Source organism: Megalobrama amblycephala, linkage group LG14 (genome assembly GCF_018812025.1).
Source record: "Megalobrama amblycephala isolate DHTTF-2021 linkage group LG14, ASM1881202v1, whole genome shotgun sequence".
Lineage (NCBI taxonomy): Eukaryota > Metazoa > Chordata > Actinopteri > Cypriniformes > Xenocyprididae > Megalobrama > Megalobrama amblycephala.
Genome location: NC_063057.1, coordinates 6,915,242 through 6,936,801, shown reverse-complemented (window position 1 = coordinate 6,936,801; position 21,560 = coordinate 6,915,242). Strand labels below are relative to the sequence as shown.

Here is a 21,560-nt window from a genome sequence, read left to right as displayed (position 1 = left end):
TAGGCCTACCTGTGTTTAACATGACTGAACACCATGCAGACTACTGCGCTCGCGCTTATCAATGTGGTCACCAGAGGTAAGTGGTTTGAACCCACAATAGTATGATTCCCATTTTGCACTTCTTCTGTATTTTTTCAGATTGCTAAAGATATAGTTTGTGTGTTTCACTTCCCCTTCGTTGCTGTCGATGTGGTTTTTAGCCTTTGAATTGCTCACATTAAGTTTGTCAGAAGTAGTGCATGATTGTTGACCTGATTATAGAGCTGCTACTATTTTGAGTGCTGATTCATGAGACAAGCTACAAAATGAGCTGCAGTTTTACCTGGCATTAGTTTTGAAAGAGCAATATATTGACATGAATAAAGATGATCACTCAGATGTTCTGAACACAAAGGCACCATTTATTTTCATATTGTCTTTATCAAAGTTATTACATTGCATATTAAAATGTATATTAAACTAAATAAATATCAATATGTATTTTTAATTGAAATACTACTACTGTCCTAAATGGAGGCTCATTTCACAGCATTGTTCTTTTTGTCAAAATTTGATTTCAGATATTTCTGAAAACACATATAAAATGAAGTAAAATAAAAGTTAGTCTTCATCTATTATTTTTTTCATAAACACTGGATGAAGCTGATTACAATTATGATCCTTTTAAAAAAAATAGTAATAAAAATACATTTTGAATAGAAAATAAAGACACTTATGTATAAAAAGTAATGTTTTAAAATGAAATATTTTGTCCCTCCAGAAGGAGTTCATATTTTTAAAGGAGTTTCTGACACGAGAAGAAGCTGACGAAGCTCACAATCACAAATAATGTGCAACAAACAACATGCTGAGGTCAGGTACGTTTCTCACTGCTGATCTGGTAAGAAAATTTCAAACTTATTATATTTTACAAAAATCAACTTCTGACTCCTATATTTTCTGTAAAATCTCTGACCAAAGACCACAAACTTATTTTGGTAACACTTTTTAGTAAGTTAGTAAACATTAACGAACAATGAACAATACTTTAATACTATATTATATCCTTTAAATCACTCTAAAAATCCTTCTGTGGTGTTTGACGTGTGCATAAAGATTTGAAGGTTTTGGTTCAGTCTTAAGGCCCATTCAAAAATCCACCCAATCCTGTTTTTATAATCTGCATAAATCATAAACAGTCTCTCTAAACGAGCATTTCAAATTTCTCCCTACTCTTATATAAGCCCCGCCCATGACTGGTGATGATCTGTCTTATTAACTTAGCTCCTCCCCTGAGTGAACTGTACAGTGCACCATGTTTATCTCCTCACCAGAGCAGCATTCGCATAAGAAATGTATTCTTATTAAAGCTGCCAAAGTTATTTAATCAAGATCAGTGAGTGATTTTCTGTTTTTCTTTTGTTGTTTGGATCATATTAACAGCATATACAGCAGTAAGTACTGTATATTATGCTTCTGTCACTTCAATACACAGATCTAATACACACATGTGATTTCTTTCCTGCTGTTTATGTTCACAAACATAACCGACTGTGTTTGTGTTTTTTACTTAACCTTGTATGTATTTGACAGTTTAAGTGCAATAAGACATGAAAGAGAAATTAGTTTAATACTCACGTGACGTGCCGTCTGACAGCCAGCTTTCTGTGCGCATGCTTTGGGTGTGTGCTCAAAAAATGAAATATCAGAAGTTTAAGCATGTTTTTCCTTCCACTCAAAAAGGCCATTTACAAAATTATAGTTGTGGTGTGTATTCTGCTATTGCTTTACATTTCAAATTATTTTTAAAAAACCTTACGTATCTTTATGGTTATCGCTATAGTTATCGTCCTTACACCGTGTCTACACCGGATGTGACAAAAAAACATTATTAGACAATAGAACCCATTATAATCAGCAATGTTGTCTACACTAGATACGGCAAGACGCGAGCGACATCTCCGACAGTAAACTGATGCCTCTTTCTATTTATGACATACTGACACGAAGAACAAATGCTTTGCAACAGGCGCTTTGCCGCATCCAGTGTAGACGGCTTTTAGCTGTTGTGAAGCGAGCGACAGCGGTCACGTCCGGTGTAGAAACAGTGTTAATGTGAACAGACCTTTACTGTTCAACAACACCTGCACTGTCACTATCATGTGACCTGTTGTCACTGTCATGTGACCTACAGCTTCAGTTGCGTTGCCTCTCCCGTGGTCTCATGGGATAGTAAAGTGTTCATCAAATGTGCACTTCAGAAGTAGTAGGTCATCCGTGTACTTGTTTTACATACTGCTGTATTGGTGTACTGTTTTTTGCATACTATATAGCAGGGAAGTATTTGATTTTGGACGCAATGCAACTGTTCCTGTTTAAACAACTAAGCGACAGGTCATGTTTTCATAAATCGAGTCTTCTGATGGCACATCAGTGATCTTCGCCCCACTATCTGGTGGGCTTTGGTCTTTCTTGGGGTCCGTCACAGATGCTGCGTCTTCTGCAGAACGATGACGGACCACAGCATATTCCTTGGTCAGTGAGGAAATGCCCCTGATCTCTCCTGACGACGGCTCTGCGTTCGTGAAGTCAATCGAGGAATAATGAGGAGATTCTGGTGGTTTATGTGTAACGGCGTAAACACACTCGTCGTCACCATCAGAAGCAGTGGCCTGATGGAGCAGAAACACAGCAGGATCAGTGCTGAACGGCCGTTTGTGATAATATCTTTGAGAATTAATAGTATGAGTGTGTTGAACTCACTATTTGAGTCAGAATGAGTCCAGATCTGTCGTCTTGTCTGGTTCCTGAAGCTTTGGGATTCTTTCTTCTGAAAAAAATGTTTTTTGAGGCCATCAAAAAATAGATTCTTACACTGTAAAACTCAGTAAGTTCAGAATACTCAAAACATTTCAGGAAACGTATTACCTCAAAACATTTAAGTAAACAAACTCATTTTAAGTTAGTAGAATTTAACATTTTTGTGACAAGTGGGGCGGGGCCGAGAGCTGTGGAAACGGAGCAAGGCTGGTGTGGGGCACAGGTGTCCCTCATTAACAATCATGTCACCGGCATCCCTTCACTCCCACAGTTCTCAGCCTCGCCCAACTCATCATAATGTTAATTACATACAGTTCATTTACATAAACATCACACAGATCTTGGTTAAATGTTAGATAGCAAATAACACATGCTATTATAACGATCAAAGAGACTGTCATCATATACTTGAATGTATATAATCAAACAACATACAGTATATGGAGTCTTTTGGAGCCCATCCTTAACCACAGGCTCTACTCTTCACCACAATGATAACCATTCAAAACTAACATAACATAACATAAACCTCCTGTAAATCCCAACATAACGCAACATTACACAGTTTCCCTATGTAAATCTTGTGCAAAAGTACACAAAATAACACTTAATTTCAACATTTATTTACACAGTCTGACGCAAAACATGCTGGGAATTAGAAATCTGCTGCAACTCAACTCAATCATATAAAGTTCAGCTTATTACAATGAAATTTTGAGTTCATGCAACTTTTTTCTGTTAAGTACAATGAACTTTCATCATTATTTGAGTGAATATTTGAACATTGTTAAATACAGATACATTTACTTGAGAAGCAAAATTGCATATAAAAGTAAAAATGAAATAAAATAAAATAAAAATGAGAAAATGTATCATAATGTCTTTCCTCAAATCACATTTGTCTGGTGTACGCACCGTTCATAGCAGATCTTCATGATGCACAAGAGCATCATTGCTAACGCGCCGACAGCAGCTCCGAGCAGCATAGATGGATGATGGAAACCTGGAAAGCAGTGTTTTATTGCTCAGAGTTTGATTACTTGTGACCTATCACATTAAATTAAATAGGATAAAATTGTACCATATTGACATAAAAATAAAGAAAGAGAAAGAATATATATTCCATTCTTTGTTATCATGAAGTGCATTAAACACTAGATTACGTCAGGGTTTCTCAGACTGGGGTTAATGAAGGAACTGCAGTGAGTTTGTAATGAAAAGCTAATAATTAAATAAATAAAAAAGAATTTAATCAAAATAATAAATTTTAAATAATAAAAATATAATACAAATGTGTGACTAAACTTTTTAAGATTTTTGTAGTGTACTTCAAGCTCACATTCAATGCCAATTAAGCACACTTCTTTTTAAGTAGTGTTAAATTATTCCAGAGATCTCATTGTGTTCATCAGATAAAGCTGTTGTGCGTGTCAGAGAAGTGAATCTCACCTGTCTCTGTCTTTGCCGTTGGTGTGACGAGGTGAATCTGTTGGCTGGTTCTGGTGCTGGCACTGGCGGTGCCGTGAGTGTTTTTACTGAAACACTGCAGGACGGCCGTTTCTGTGAGGGGCTGATGGATGATTAGGACACTCTTCAAGGTTGTGTTTCCTGGAGTTTCGCTGCTGATGGACGTGTTTGTAGAGTTAGCGAGAACATTTCCAGATAGACGCCACTCTAGTGTAGGCGAGGGATTCCCATGAGCCTCACAGACACATGTGATTACGCTGCTCAGGTTACAAGAGCTGGAGATTTTGGGTGCAACTGAAAGAGAGAATATGATCATAAACTGTAGTTCTTGTGTAGGATCTGAGCAAAATAAAACAGCTTGAGGTTTTTTCTAGCACTTAAAGGAATAACTCAACCAAAAATGAAAATAAACCTATAATTTACTCAACCTCAAGACATCCTAGGTGTATATGACCTTCTTTCAGCCGAACGCAATCACAGTTATATAAAATAATATCCTGGCTCTTCCCAGCTTTGTAATGGCACTGAATAGAGCCAGAGTTTTTGCTCCAAAAAGTGCATCTATCCATCATAAATGTAATCCATACACCTCCAGGGGTTATCCTCATATCATATATTGTTGATGCAACTATCAAGTTTACTAATTGTTGACTAATCAACAGGCGCCAATGTGAGTGTGCACACCTCGGGTTCGTTTTTTTGGTTTGACGCGCCGCGTTAAAAACTGGCAGACCAATGAGAGTGGCGCTTTTGTTCACGTACATGGAGCTGCTGAAGTTACAGTAAAACACGACTTGGTGGCGCTCAAGCACAAAACGGTCTTGCCGAGCACACATTGATACCAAGACGACGAAGAGAAAGTAAGTAGACGAGGAAGACCCCTACAAACTATCCCTGCGTCTCAAACAGCTCCCTAGCTTCCTAGGTCGTGTATCAGTATACAGTGTAAATGAATGTGGCCGACTCCCTGATCAGTGCCCTGACTAGTGAACTAGGGAGCTGATTGAGACGCACACTATGGGTGCTCTGCCACTTCTTGGCCACACCAATAGATGTGTATTATTTCTGTATTTTTACTGTTTTTTTTTTCTTTTACATTCAATAAGTATAGTTGAGAATGTCTGTTTCATAAATATGTTTATTTGCACTACCGTTTCTGACTATATATATATATATATATATATATATATATATATATATATATATATAAAATATATGCCATTTCATATTCATTTTTTTATCTTCTTTAACTTTATTAATATCATATATGTTTATTTGCACTACCATTAAGCACCAGCGCCACATACTGTCAGGGAGTGAATTTGCACTTTCACTCGGCGCATCGCCAGTGAAAATCGTTTGGGTGTGAACACAAAAAACGTCTCGAAAAACGCTGACGATAAACGCGTGCGATATTCATCCCGGTGTGTACAGGCCTTAAAGGTGCCCTAGAATCAGAATTTGAATTTACCTCGGCATAGTTAAATAACAAGAGTTCAGTACATGGAAAAGACATACATTGAGTTTCAAACCCCATTGTTTCCTCCTTCTTATATAAATCTCATTTGTTTAAAAGACTTCCGGGAAACACTCGGATCTCAACATAACACCGACTGTTACGTAACAGTCGGGATCATTAATATGTACACCCCCAATATTTGCATAATGCCAGCCCATTCGACGCATTAGACAAGGAAAGGCAGTATTAACGGCTGGATCTGTGCACAGACAAGGTAAGCAAGCAAGAACAACAGCGAAAAATGGCAGATGGAGCAATAATAACTGACATGATCCATGATATCATGATATTTTTAGTGATATTTGTAAATTGTCTTTCTAAATGTTTCATTAGCATGTTGCTAATATACTGTTAAATGTGGTTAAAGTTACCATCGTTTCTTACTGTATTCACGGAGACGAGAGTTGTTGCTATTTTCATTTTTAAACACTTGCAGTCTGTATAATTCATAAACACAACTTCATTCTTTATAAATCTCTCCAACAGTGTAGCATTAGCCGTTAGCCACGGAGCATAGCCTCAAACTCACACAGAATCAAACTTAACCATCTAAATAAATACTTTACTCACATAATTCGAAGCATGCATACAGCATGCATGACGAACATCTTGTAAAGATTCATTCGAGGGTTATATTAGCTGTGTGAACTTTGTTTATGCGATGTATATATAGTCGAGAGCTCGTGGGGCAGAGGGAGCACATCTCTTAAAGGGGCCGTGCTGAAAAAATCAGTGCATAGTTAATGATGCCCCAAAATAGGCAGTTAAAAAAATTAATAAAAAAAAATCTATGGGGTATTTTGAGGTGAAACTTCACAGACACATTCAGGGGACACCTAGGACTTATATTACATCTTGTAAAAAAACAATCTAGGGCACCTTTAACACACATTGTTTCACAATGCACAAGTGGTACCGAAATGCGGGGTTAATGACACCGAAAGCAGTGCTATTCCTGCTCCAGAGCTGGTTTTCTTAACCCCGGGTAAAAAGTGGTGTTAACGGTGCTTCTAAATTATAAGTGTGATACGTTCCTTTACCTGTAGTTAAAAGTGGTCTTTAAAATGATTATAACCTGGTTGAGCGCAGTGTGAAAAGCCCTACTGTGGACAAACCTGAATAAGATCATGGCAAGAATAGAAGAGAACCCCATAACTGAGAGCTGAAGTAGAAAAGAGAAACAAGCCACGATTTTGAAGTTGAAGTCGCAGTTCGTTCCTGTAAGTCTTCAACATGACACCCTGGTGAAAATGCTGTTATTGTGCTAAAAAATTCATTAAAGCTGCATTCACACTGCCAGAGGCTTTGCTGTCACTGGTTGCTAGTGGGTGTTTCCACTACTGGTTGCTTATGAACGTTTGTTACTGATATTCACAGATGTTATTCCATGTTGTAGACACCCAATCATTTTTCTCTAAATACTAACTATAAGAACATAAATGCTTACTATTAAAGATAAATTAAGATAAATGAAATAGGATATGTCTCTGTGTACATACGGAGGTTCTTGCCGTGCTGAATGGTTTTGTGAACAGAACGAACATCCACAGATATGGCCACGATGCTAAAGAGCACAAGCCACGACTCATAGTATAGTATACATTGAAGAACGTTGGGAACCAAACAATATTTGACCCCATTGAAAAAAAAAAGTGAGAAAAAACACTGAGATTATATCTTTCTCAAAAAGAAAGTATGTCGTACCGGTTTAAAACGACATGAGAAATGACAGAATTTTCATTTTTGTGTAAACCATCACGTATTCCGCTTTTAGTCTTTAATATTGTTTAAAATGTAGTGTGTTTTTTTTTTTTTTTACAAGAATATTTTTGGTGCGCCAAAAAACAAAACAAAACAAAACAACAACTTATTTAGTGATGGCCGATTTCAAAACACTGCTTCATGAAGCTTCTGAGCGTTATGAATCAGCCTATCAAATCATGATTCGGATCACGTGTCAAACCGCCAAACGTGACTTTGGTGCTAGGGTCTAGCTAACCTCTGTTTTGTTTGACAACACATCGAACGTCAACAGGAAGTTACTCCGCCCAGGATCGCTTAGAGCACCTTTAATGGATCTTGAGAGAGGAAATGTCATTACTGGCTATGGAGGCCTCACTGAGCCATCGGATTTCAACAAAAATATCTTAATTTGTGTTCCGAAGATTAACAAAGGTCTTACGGGTGTGGAACGGCATGAGGGTGAGTAATAAATGACATTATTTTCATTTTTTGGTGAACTAACCCTTTAATCACATTGCATTAGAATTAAACAGGCTGTTGACAGCTTCTTGCAGTTTCACAAAGGTTTTATATTGAAATCTGGCATTTCAAAACACTAACGTAACTTGAACATATTGCTCTGTAACATGAGCTTTTACAAAAGGGGAACCAAATCTCTTACTGTCTTTCCATACAAATTTCTGTAAAAGAAGAAAACACTTCAAAAGCATCACAGTGTTACACCTATTTTACAGTGTTTCTAGAGTAGCATGCAACCAAACTTCAGCCTACTGTATTGTCGAACACCGTCAGCCTGTCACACGTTTTTGTTTGCGACTGCCAGTATGCACCCTTCATAGAAGATATTAAACCATATAGAATGCTCTGTAGTTTATATGATAAAATGGTCTTCAACTTAAGCTTTACATCAAGTTTTAGTAATTTAAACATGCTTTTGTGGTTTTTGCAACTCCTCTATAGTGTCTTTTCAGTGACTTGTGACTGCGTGAAACGCAGTATATACATCACATGCATTTATGGTGAAATTGCACCTTTTTAATGTCAATCCATGTTTATTTTCATCATAAACAATGCACTTTAAATCCAAATGCAATCTTGAGCAGTGTTGTGCTTTTGCTATAAGGGATCAGATAAAATGAGTGAATATAGCAGTGTAGTGCAGTAGCTTGTCTTTGTAACTTGTCATTTTCACATTTTTTGCATTTAGAGTATATTATGAGAATCAGTTAATTCAGTACTCTTGAATGTAACTGATTTCTAATAGCGATTACCAAGCATTCACAATGAACATCCATTATGAATATTTTCCAAATTTTAAAAATAATAGTAAAGACATCATCACTATGAAATAACACTAGTGAAAGAAGTATGGGAAATATTTAGCTGTATTTATATTTTGCAGTAAAAGTGAAGGCTTTATGCATTGTATATACTATTAAAAAATGCATATAATATATTTAAAATATATACATGAAAATTATTAAGTATTTACAGTGGTGGTCAAAATTATTGCCACCCTTGGTAAATATGATCAAAGATGACTATAAAAATAAATCTGCATTGTTTATCCTTTTGATCTTTAATTCATAAAATTATGAACCCCCACTTTCAATTCTTTTCCTTCAATGAAAGGTTATGTTTTTGCTAATTTTATGAATTAAAGATCAAAAGGATAAACAATGCAGATTTATTTTTATAGTCATCTTTGATCATATTTACCAAGGGTGCCAATAATTCTGACCAACACTGTATATACTTTTTTTTTTTTTTTAATATGTTGTATTTATTTTAAATTTTATTTTTATTTTTTAGCTTTTCAATTTAAAATCTCCAGTCTAATAATCTAGTGATTGTGAGTAAATCAGATCAGGCTCTTGATACTCACACTGGACGTCCAGCAGCACTGATGCGTTCTGAGCGCCGTGTTTGTTCTGAGCTGTACAGACGTATCGTCCGCTGTGTGTCGGGTCGGTGTTGTTGATGGTCAGGTTCTGTCCGGTCTGCACTGGTTTCAGGTGTTCTTCAGTGTCTCTGTACCAGGTGTAGATCACCGGGTTTGCATCACTGCTGCAGCTCAGAGTCACTGAACGACCCTCCAGAACAACACCAGATGGACTTACATGTGCAGATGTGTTTTTAGGAGCATCTGATGGAGGAGAAAATAATTAAGGTCATCACATTTTTTGAATAATAGTAAAGTCATTAATGCTGTGAAATAACACTAATGTAAGTATGGAAGTAATTATTGAAAAATAAAAATGCTTTTTAAATAGTGCTGAAGGAATTCACAATAATAAAAAAGTATCAGCACAGTATAAAAGGTTTAAATTATAGATTAACAAAGTAATATATATATATATATATATATATATATATATATATATATATATATATATATGTGTATGTATGTATAAATAGTGACAAAGCATTCGCTTTAACTTTACTTTAAAGAAATTTTAGTAAAAGTGAAGGTTTTATATTAAAAAAAATTTAAATATAAATATTTAATATAATGTTTATATTTGATATTTTGTGTATTTATTTACACTATTACTCTCTCTCTGCATATAAAATATATGCATTATGCAATATTTTATGTACTTTTTTATTTATAGTTTATATGTATGTATGTATAAAGTCTAAAATCTAATCTCCAGTCTAATAATCTAGTGATTGTGAGTAAATCAGATCAGGCTCTTGATACTCACACTGGACGTCCAGCAGCACTGATGCGTTCTGAGCGCCATGTTTGTTCTGAGCTGTACAGACGTATCGTCCGCTGTGTGTCGGGTCGGTGTTGTTGATGGTCAGGTTCTGTCCGGTCTGCACTGGTTTCAGGTGTTCTTCAGTGTCTCTGTACCAGGTGTAGTTGAGCTCCGGTGGGTTTGCATCACTGCTGCAGCTCAGAGTCACTGAACGACCCTCCAGAACAAAACCAGATGGACTTACATGTGCAGATGTGCTTTTAGGAGCATCTAATGGAGGAGAAAAACATTTAGGTCATCATATTTTTTGAATAATAGTAAAGTCATTAATGCTATGAAATAACACTAATGTAAGTATGGAAGTAATTATTGAAAAATAAAAATGCTTTTTAAATAGTACTGAAGGAATAACATTAATGTGAACTCCTTCCATGTAAAAAGAGTCCTCTGTCAGCAGTTTAAAAGACTACAAATTATAGATTAACAAAGTAATGTTTATTTGCATTTAGTTCCTGTTGTTCACTGAACATTTACAAGCCTAGTAAAGGATGAAAAAGCTGTTTAAATGAAGATCATTTATAATAACAGTTGATGCTCTGTGCAAAACAAGTGACTTAAATCTTTGGAATTAAAGGAACAGTAAAGGTTTCTATATATATATATATATATATATATATATATATATATATATATATATATATATATATAACAAATAGTGACACAAAGCATTCACTGTAACTTAACTTTAAAGAAATGTGAGTAAAAGTGAAGGTTTTATATTCAAAAAAATGTAAATATAAATATTTAATATAATGTTTATATTTTATATTTTGTGTATTTATTTACACTATTACTCTCTCTCTCTCTGCATATAAAATATATGCATTATGCAATATTTTATATACTTATTTATTTATAGTTTATATGTGTGTATGTATAGAGTCTGAAATCTCCAGTCTAATAATCTAGTGATTGTGAGTAAATCAGATCAGGCTCTTGATACTCACACTGGACGTCCAGCAGCACTGATGCGTTCTGAGCGCCGTATTTGTTCTGAGCTGTACAGACGTATCGTCCGCTGTGTGTCGGGTCGGTGTTGTTGATGGTCAGGTTCTGTCCGGTCTGCACTGGTTTCAGGTGTTCTTCAGTGTCTCTGTACCAGGTGTAGTTGAGCTCCGGTGGGTTTGCATCACTGCTGCAGCTCAGAGTCACTGAACGACTCTCCAGAACAAAACCAGATGGACTTACATGTGCAGATGTGTTTTTAGGAGCATCTGATGGAGGAGAAAATAATTTATGTAATTGCATTTTTTGAATAATAGTAAAGTCTTTAATGCTGTGACATAACACTAATGTAAGTATGGGAAGAAATTATTGAAAAATAAAAATGCTTTTTAAATAGTGCTGAAGGAATTCACATTTATGTGAACTCATTCCATGTTAAAAGGGTCCTCTGTCAGCAGTTTAAAAGACTACAAAGTATAGATTAACAAAGTAATGTTTATTTGCATTTAGTTCCTGTTGTTCACTGAACATTTACAAGCCTAGTAAAGGATGAAAAAGCTGTTTAAAGGTGCCCTAGAACCCTTTTTCACAAGATGTAATATAAGTCTAAGGTGTCCCCTGAATGTGTCTGTGAAGTTTCAGCTCAAAATACCCCATATATTTTTTATTATTCAATTTTTTAACTGCCATTTTGGGGCGTAATTAAAAATGCGCCGATTCTGTGCGTGTCCCCTTTAAATGCTCACGCTCCCCGCCCCCAAGCTCTCAACTCTATAATACGTTGCTTAAACAAAGTTCACACAGCTAATATAACCCTCAAATTGGATCTTTACAAAGTGTTCGTCATGCAGCATATCGGATCATGTAAGTATGTTATTTATTTGGATGTTTACATTTGATTCTGAATGAGTTTGATAGTCTATGATGGGGCTAACGGGGCTAAAGCTAACATTACACACTGTTGGAGAGATTTATAAAGAATGAAGTTGTGTTTATGAATTATACAGACTGCAAGTGTTTAAAAATGAAAATAATGATGACTCTCTTGTCTCCATGAATACAGTAAGAAACGATGGTAACTTTAACCACATTTAATAGTACATTAGCAACATGCTAACGAAACATTTAGAAAGACAATTTACAAATATCACTAAAAATATCATGTAATCATGGATCATGTCAGTTATTATCGCTCCATCTGCCATTTTTCGCTGTTGTCCTTGCTTGCTTACCTGCATAACGTCTGATCATTCGGCTGTGCTGCTCCAGACGTTAATACTGGCATGTGTAATGCCTTGAACATGAGCTGGCATATGCAAATATTGGGGGCGTACATATTAATGATCCCGACTGTTACGTAACAGTTGGTGTTATGTTGAGATTCGCCTGTTCTTCAGAGGTCTTTTGCACAAATTAAATTTACATAAGAAGGAGGAAAGAATGGTGTTTGAGACTCTCTGTATGTCATTTCCATGTACTGAACTCTAATTATTTAACCATGCTGAGGTAAATTAAATGTATTAATTCTAGGGCATCTTTAAATGAAGATCATTTATAATAACAGTTGATGCTCTGTGCAAAACAAGTGATTTAAAGGTCCCATGTCATGCTACTTTTTGGATGCTTTTATATAGACCTAAGTGGTCCCTAGTACTGTATCTGAAGTCTCTTTCCCGAAATTCAGCCTTGGTGCAGAATTTCAGCCACTACAAGCCAGTCCCACAATGAGCTTTCCTCAGGACTTGCCATTTCTGGGTCTGTAGCTTTAAATGCTAATGAGGAGGAGAGAGGCGGGGCAAGGTGGAGGGTGGGTGTGGCCTTAACCAGCTCGCGGCCACTGTAGCATGCGCTAATGTTGACAGTGGATGTATCGCAGTGGCTCATAGACACTAGGGGTGGGAATCGGAGGGTACCTCACGATACGATACGATCACGATAAATGGCTCACGATAACGATAATATCGCGAGTCAGCGATTCTGCGATAATCGATATATCGCTAGACAATCCTATAATGATACATCGCGATATTGGTCTTAATATGAAAACAAAATGCACGTGAAAAGGTTAAGTGCAGGTTAACGGATAAATCCGATCTTATATGTACATTTAATAGAGTTCACGTCACCGAAAGCAAGAAATATGAGGTGCATTTTATTGACCATCAGTTAATTTCAAAATCAAAGACTGCAATAGGAGAGAGCGGCAACAGCACTGGTATAAGGTCTCATTACTTTTAATGAAGATAATTGTGTGTTATGCGTCTGCGACTTACTTTCACTTTCACATGCGGCAGTTTGCGCGTCAGCTTGCTGAAGAGATCTGCGGCGATGTGTGATGCAGTAGCGTTGTCATATCTGACTCTCACATGTTTCAGTTTTAGTATTTTTGGGAGAAGTAAAATTTACATATGTAGTTTCAACAACCAGATGCCTTTAGACTGAGCATAGACAGTTTTGACTGGAATGCGTCCCAGACCATCTCCTGAAGTGGTTTGAGCGATCGGATTTAAATCCGTCTCAAATGCGTTTTTAGGCATTTAGGCATTTAGACCTGGTCTTTTCACGATCGGATAGCTATCCGATCAGAGAAAATGCATGAAGTCACCAGGTGCAAACAGACCCTTTGACGTTCTTCAAGCGCTTAGATATACACGGGAGCGTTCGAAAGCAGGCGTCTATCAGAGGATCCCTAATATATGCTTTCAAATGCTCCTGTGTATATCTAAGCGCTCGGTGAAGAACGTCAAAGATGTCTACGACTGTCACATCAATGGTATAAAAGTGCGTCAAGACTTTGAACTTAAACGTGGCTGGGGCATCTATTTTACTCACACTGCTGTCCGCCATCCTGTTAATAACCTCTTTTTCTTAGGTTAGTTAACTTAAGTTCATGTTTCCCTCATTCATGTGTCGAGCGCCGCCTTGAAGTAGGACGCTTTGAGCAAAGAAATCTATATATAGCGCTTTATTTTTTTTTAAATTAAAATATCGATATTTGGCGCAGCGATACGATTCTCGTATCGCACAGAGAAGGATGACGATATATCGCCATATCAATATTCTGTCCCACCCCTAATAGACACGCGGTCGTTCAAGCGTTTCAGTTTGAAACTGATCCGGATGGAGAAGCACTGGATGAAGAAGTTGCAACTCAGCGGCAGAGCGGCTACAGCAGGATGTCTCCGAATGGTTAGTATAAAACATTGTGTCTGGATACGGTATTTAGTTGGTTTATGTATGCTGTTACAGTTATTATCATGTAGCCTACATTGTTGGCTCTTCATGTTGCTCTGATTTGCTATCGTGTATATATATATATTATATATATAATTATCAGCTATAGACACTAACCAGCGCAACTAAATTAGTCAGTCCTCTGCCATTATAACAAATACTTTTCGGATCGGTGCAGTTGTGGAAAATGTGCTACCATGCCAACATCATTTATTTGTTTACATATTTTATATTTCATAAATCTTAAAAGTTTTTACAATCTTACTACAATTACATCAAGCTCTGCAATCTGGAAAAAAACCAGCAGAACGGTTATCCAAACAACAAAGAAATGTACAACACTCGTGTTACAGTGTGTGTATTCACACACATACTTGATGCTGTCTACCTTTACATTAGTGACAGTAACTGGGCTATATTGGCCCACGTTGAGGAAACGGTCATTGGTGAAATGTGTGGCGCAGACATACAAAACTTTGGGAAGTTGTATCAGTGCATTACCAGAGAAAATATAATTAACCCACTGTTTCGTCATAGACTCGGATGAAGGAACTAAAAAAATACTAAGGTGTTCATTTGTACATCCAAACACTGAGCAACTGCCATGCTTCACTCATTTACAAGGAATGATGTCTCTCGAGGAAAAAAAAAAAATATATTGTGCTGGAATCTCACTGTAGTAGCTCATTTTCTCATGGGCGGGCAAAGCAGAGAAAGGGGAGATAACCTTTCCCCTTATGACGGCATATAGGGAAGATTCCAGATTGGGCTGTCTGACCTTTCATTTTCTTAATTTACCCAGGGATCGCCTTTTCTAGCCACTGGGGGACCATATGCAGGCTAGGGGAACTCATATTAATGTTAATAAACCTCATAAAATGAAATTTTCATGCCATGGGACCTTTAAATCTTTGGAATTAAAGTAACAGTGAAGGTTTTATATAAAAAAAGTGATACAAGCATTCACTGTAACTTTACTTTAAAGAAATTTAAGTAAAAGTGAAGGTTTTATATTTAAAAATATATTTAAAATATTTAATATAATGTTTATATTTTATATTTTGTGTATTTATTTACATTATTCCTCTCTCTGCACATAAATTATAAGCATTATTAAAGCTGTAAGCAGCGATAAAAAAGGGCCCTTGCACCCGGGCTCACTGCCACCCGTTGGCCTTAGGAAAACAGTGAACAGTGGGCTACATGCATGTTTGGCACTTCGTGGCATATTGAAATGTGTTTCTGGGAGTGAATTACAGTGTAAAGCATGCCATTTCCTGTTGCCAGCAGGTGGCGCTATGACTATCTGAATATTGGCATATAGGTGTCTTTATGCCAGGACTCTTATCACACATGTGAAGTTTGGACAGATCGGACATTGTATGCATGAGTTAGAACAGCTTTCTCTTTCATGGCGAAACATCAGACTTTGTCAGTCCGCCACGGACACGCCCTTCAGCGAAGACTCTAGATCTTCGCAATTTAACATCACTAAGGCCTTAAGATTAGACTGACCAAATATGATGTGCTTCTGATTAAATGTCTATGAGGAATTAATCACAGTGTAAAACATGTAATTTCCTGTTGCCCGCAGGTGGCGCTATGACTATAACTAAATATTGCCTAAATGTAGAATATAAATATAAACTAAATATAAACTAAATGTAGATGTCTTCAGGCCAGGACTCTAATAAAACATGTGAAGTTTGGGGCAGACCAAATATGACCTTGATCTGATTAAAGCTCTAGGAGGAATGTGTTAAAATACAATGTCTGGAAATGGCAAAAATTGCACAAATTTTGCAAAGTTAATTCAAAATATCTCACTTCCTGTTGGTTTTCAGATTTTGCTCCAAGAGACTTTTTTGTAGGTAGTGGGCTGCTAAATGTGTGAGACGTAGGGTCAGGGGCACTTCGTTGAAATTTTTTAGGTGGCGCTATCAAGCCATTTTGCCACACCGAATTCTGGATCCCATATTAGATGTAAATTTTCACCACTTCTGACACATCTGGAAAGTTTCATGAGTTTTCGAGCATGTTTAGGCCCTCAAAATGTGATTCCCCTTTCATGGCGAAACATCAGAATTTGTTAGTCCGCCACGGACACACCCTTCAATGAAAACTCAAGATCTTTGCAATTTAACGTCGTGAAGGCCTTAAGATTAGACTGACCATATATGATGTGCTTCTGGTTAAATCTCTATGAGGAGTTAATCACAGTGTAAAACATATAATTTCCTGTTGCCCACAGGTGGCGCTTTGACTGTAACTGAATATTGGCATGCAGATGTCTTCAAGTCATTACTCTAATGAATCATGTGAAGCTTCGTACTGATCGTACATTGTATGCCTAAGTTACAACAACTTCCTGTTTCATGGCAAAACATCGAATTTGTCAGGCCGCCACAGACACGGCCCTTCAGTGGAAACACAAGATCGTCACAATTTAACGTCTCAAACGCCTTTAGATTAGATTGACCAAATATGATGTTTATCTAATAAAATCTCCAGCAGGAGTTTGGTAAAGTACAACATCTGGAAATGGCAAAAACTGCCAAAATTTTTTTAGAGAAAATTCAAAATACGTCAGACTCACTTCCTATTGGGTTTACAGATTTTTCACCCATGGGCTTTTTTGTAGGTGCTGTACTGTTAGACGTGTCTACTGAATTTCATAACTGTACGTGAAACGTAGCGCGAAGGGCACTTAATTGAAATATTGTAGGTGGTGCTATCGAGCCATTTTGCCACGCCTAATTGCAAAACCCATATCAGACGTAAATTTTCACCACTTCTGACGTGTGTGCAAAGTTTCATGAGTTTTTGAGCATGTTTAGGCCCTCAAAAATGCGATTCATTTCGGAGAAGAAGAAGAATTGGCCGAGCAATTACAATAGGGTCCTCACACAATCTGTGCTTGGGCCCTAATTATGCAATATTTTATATACTTATTTATAGTATGTGTGTATGTATAGAGTCTGAAATCTCCAGTCTAATAATCTAGTGATTGTGAGTAAATCAGATCAGGCTCTTGATACTCACACTGGACGTCCAGCAGCACTGATGCGTTCTGAGCGCCGTGTTTGTTCTGAGCTGTACAGACGTATCGTCCGCTGTGTGTCGGGTCGATGTTGTTGATGGTCAGGTTCTGTCCGGTCTGCACTGGTTTCAGGTGTTCTTCAGTGTCTCTGTACCAGGTGTAGTTGAGCTCCGGTGGGTTTGCATCACTGCTGCAGCTCAGAGTCACTGAACGATCCTCCAGAACAAAACCAGATGGACTTACATGTGCAGATGTGTTTTTAGGAGCATCTGATGGAGGAGAAAAACATTTAGGCAATTATGTTATGATTTACAACATTAATTCTAGATGATCAGACAGTATTGATTGAAATAATCTTACACTGAACACGTAGCTTACGGGACTCCTGTTTTGTGATGTTCTGCTGAAGCTGGTGTGTTACAGTGCAGGTGAAAGTGGCTGAATGATGACGGTGAGTTACAGTGAAGATCAGATCAGAGATCAGCTCAGTTTCGCTCTGACGCTGATGTTGTGTGACGATCTCCTTGAGGAGGTGTTCAGGAGACGAGCTCCATGTGAGAACTGCTGGACGAGAGGAACAGAAGATCTTAGTTGAGCAGCGCAGATTCACAGAGCTTCCTTCCTTCACCTTCTTCACCTCCTGCTGATCCTTCAACAGACTCACTGTGGGTTTGGGTGGAGAATCTACAACACACAGAGATACAGACAAACATTACAGGATCACATGGATCATCATATCATACAGTATTTTACAGTAGTAGACTTATTATCATTTATGTCCAGTCAAACTATCCGATTCATTCAGCATTGGGGATGTAAGCTATTTTCTGTGAATGTGTGAGATCTCTGATTCATTAGCCGCTATAGACCTTATGCCCAGAGAAACAAGTGTGGAGCCATCTTTAGGATTTTGAACTTCAGTTTTTGCAGTAACTCTGTATATTTCTATGGCATCACTGTTGAAGAGTAATTAGCTGGTGAAGAGGATTTACTTATTTACTGTCGAGTTATCAACGGCTCAGTTATCATGAGCATTGTAAGCGGATGTCATAACTAATGTCATTAGACCAGAAAGATATTAAAATGAATGGCACATTCATAAATCTGTAAGATCTTACATGCTGTGAAATACAAACCAGAAGACAAAACACAATGAATGCAGTGCTGAAAAGAGGCGGGGCTACAGAAGGTCTGTTGGAAAATAACTAGAAGAATAACAAAATTCAGTAAATGGTAAAACAGCTTGTGCTACAAATCGTCTCGGATTACGTATGTAACCATGGTTCCCTGAATAGGGAGACGCTACGTCGATGTTCCCATGAAAGGGAACAGCATGTTTATGACTGTTAAGAAATTAAAATAATATGATAATTATCATTTTGCAATATAAAGCAGCATAACAGAGTGTTTTGTACAGGTAAATAACTGGAAATTAATGACACTGGAAGCTTCACACAATCATGTTACAAATGGCCGCTCTGCACTTACATTAAGAAACAGCATAAACAATATGACACTCACCTATGATGGAAATTTGAACTAGGTTTTCAGTTTTTAGGTAGCTATATTGCAATCCACCGCTGCCTTCAAGTCTGAAGTAATATGACCCATTATCTTTCTGCTTGACATTATCGAAGCGGGTGGTGCAGTTTTTCTCTGTAGGAGTGCCAAATATTTTTCCTCTTAACAGTCCAGTGTCGGGGCTACTGGAGTCAAACGCTATGTTTTTAGACCATAAGCCTTTATACCATATTCTCTTTGCACTATCAGTGAGATCATTTTTAAAGTCTTGTTTAATATCAAATGTGCAGGGTATGAAAACACAGGATCCTTCTAGAGCTTCTACTCTCTCCGGCAGATTGATATTAAAATCACAGAAAACTCCTAAAACACACACAGACAAGAGGAAGTGATCACACAGAGTTCACATGCAGAATAAACTGCAGCTCTTATTGCTCTTTAATCTTACAAAGCTCACATGGAAATGCTTTCAGAATATTAATTCAGCAGAGAATAATCCATAAGAACGAGACCTTGTATCAGACATCCAGTGAGGAGGAACGTCACAGATATTTCCATCATGTACATTCACTCCACCTTACAACAGAAAATACAAACACACAATCATATACACTCTTAAAATAAAGGATCTTTATTGGCATCGATGGTTCATGAAGAACCTTTAACATTCCTGAAATCTTTCCATTGCACAGAAAGCTCTTTATAGTGGAAAAAAGATTCTTTAGATTATTAAAATGTTCTTCATATTAAGAAAATATGGTTCTTTTAAGAAGTGTTCAGTGAAAGTTATTTCCTTTTTTAACTTGTGTATGACTTTTTAGCTGTTGGTGTAAACTCATATTATTTCTAAGTCCAAAAAAATTTTTTCACAAGTGAGATAATAATGTCATGAGAAGAAATACTACATCAAATCTACTACAAAATAAAATCAGTTTAAAATCTTTTCATAAAGATTAAAACAGGACCTGCTCATCTTGAACAACTCAACCTCAGAGCATCAAAACACTGAAGATCTCAAAACGACAGAAGTTTTAGTGTGTAAATGACTTACCAGAGAAGAGTGAAAGAGCTGCAGCGCTCGACTGTGACGCTTTTACACTGATATAGAGAGAGATGTGTGTGAAGACGACTCGTCTTTACTGCTATTAGAGTTTATACCACTTCCCGTTTCAGTCTGAACAAAATAACAACAGCCAGACTGGGTAATATATGAAAATCAGTATGAAGCTTACTGGATAATATTCAAAAAACATATCTTTATATTTACTTGAAATGTCTTGTGAGATTCAGTGTAGAAATAATAATTCTCAAAGATTATTCAGGAATAAGTGTTGAATCACATTTAAAATCCACAATCCTAAAACACTATACAGCAATCATTTATCATTTTATTTCTTTGTGTTTCTTACTTTTTAAGGTTGGCTATATATCAAGATCTATAGTATTACAGTACAAACCTGGCATGTTCTTTTTTACCCAAGATACTGAAACTGAAAGCAGAACAGATTTCTGCAAAATACTGCTGTTTGTGTCCTGTTTGTTTCTCTAATCGTGACACCGATGATGAAATGTATGGAAGCTTGTTTCCACCACAGAATAAAAAATTTATTGTGACTTTTTATCTCACAATTCTGGCTTTTTCTCTCGCAATTGTAATTTTATCTCATAATTTTTAAAACTTTTAAAAAACGTGACTTTATAACTCTCAGTTGCAGTGGTGCTGCTAGGCCAGGGATTGCTGGGACAAAAACCCCATCAGAAATATTCATAGCACCAGCACAGCACCACCAAAGGATTTCCTGATGATTTATCTTGTTTTTCACTCTCAGTGTCACTTTCATTAAAAACTACAAAGTCATTAAAAACATAAAAAATAAAATAAGTTTTAAAGGGGTCATGAACTGCATTTTTCAAATCATTTTTTCCTGAGGTGCACCTATAATGTTAATGTGATTTTTACATCAAAAAGTTGTCATGATTTAGAAATAAAGGGCCATTTTCTACCCTGGCTTTAGCCTAGGGCTGGACAATACAGCTAAAAAAAAAAATGTATCACGGTATAATGTTTCATATCATTCGTATGGATCATTATTGAACATTTTCAGAGGCCAAACCTCTTAATCAAAGACCAGCAGAACAAAGTTTTGGATTTAACCACTGTGTTTTTTTATTGACCCAATTTATTAAGGAAAACAACAAATATTTTTTTTTCTAACACTCAAAAACAAAATCAAATGTAAACAAATATCTTCTTTTCTATATCTTAAACGAATATTTAATAAGTGTCCTTCTGAGGCCAGAAGAGGGTGCAATAAGAAAATATTAAAGTCTTTTATATGTTGCTTATTTGCGCCCTCTTGTGGTCTCCTTCAGGCTTTGGGGGCTTGAGCCTCTGCCCTTTTTCAAAATGAATCAAAAGTGTTTGATTCCTCAACAGTTATCATCAGTAATATAATAAAACAGAATTCATTTGAATTATAATTAATATGACAACATGTACAAAACTGTAACAAAGAGCTGAAAAGTT

The 21,560-nt window shown here is 36.7% G+C and overlaps 1 protein-coding gene across 3 annotated transcripts; it reads right to left on the bottom strand.

Moving 5' to 3' along the window:
* Window positions 1–1,495: 1,495 nt before the first annotated feature.
* On the bottom strand, window positions 1,496–20,178 carry LOC125244614 (Schwann cell myelin protein-like). Of its 3 annotated transcripts, none has more exons than XM_048154724.1 (12): window positions 20,085–20,178; window positions 19,546–19,609; window positions 19,034–19,396; window positions 17,873–18,196; window positions 17,515–17,781; window positions 11,241–11,507; window positions 10,237–10,503; window positions 9,414–9,674; window positions 4,249–4,560; window positions 3,715–3,802; window positions 2,743–2,809; window positions 1,496–2,651 (listed from the first exon to the last, which is right to left on the bottom strand). In XM_048154724.1, the coding sequence occupies exons 2-12, from the start codon at window positions 19,598–19,600 to the stop codon at window positions 2,355–2,357; spliced, it is 2,568 nt and encodes an 855-aa protein (XP_048010681.1). In that variant the 5' UTR covers window positions 19,601–19,609; window positions 20,085–20,178; the 3' UTR covers window positions 1,496–2,354. The 3 variants fall into 3 exon arrangements, with proteins under 3 accessions (XP_048010681.1, XP_048010682.1, XP_048010683.1); XM_048154725.1 differs by having other exon boundaries at window positions 2,743–2,806; XM_048154726.1 differs by lacking the exon at window positions 19,034–19,396.
* Window positions 20,179–21,560: the final 1,382 nt, after the last annotated feature.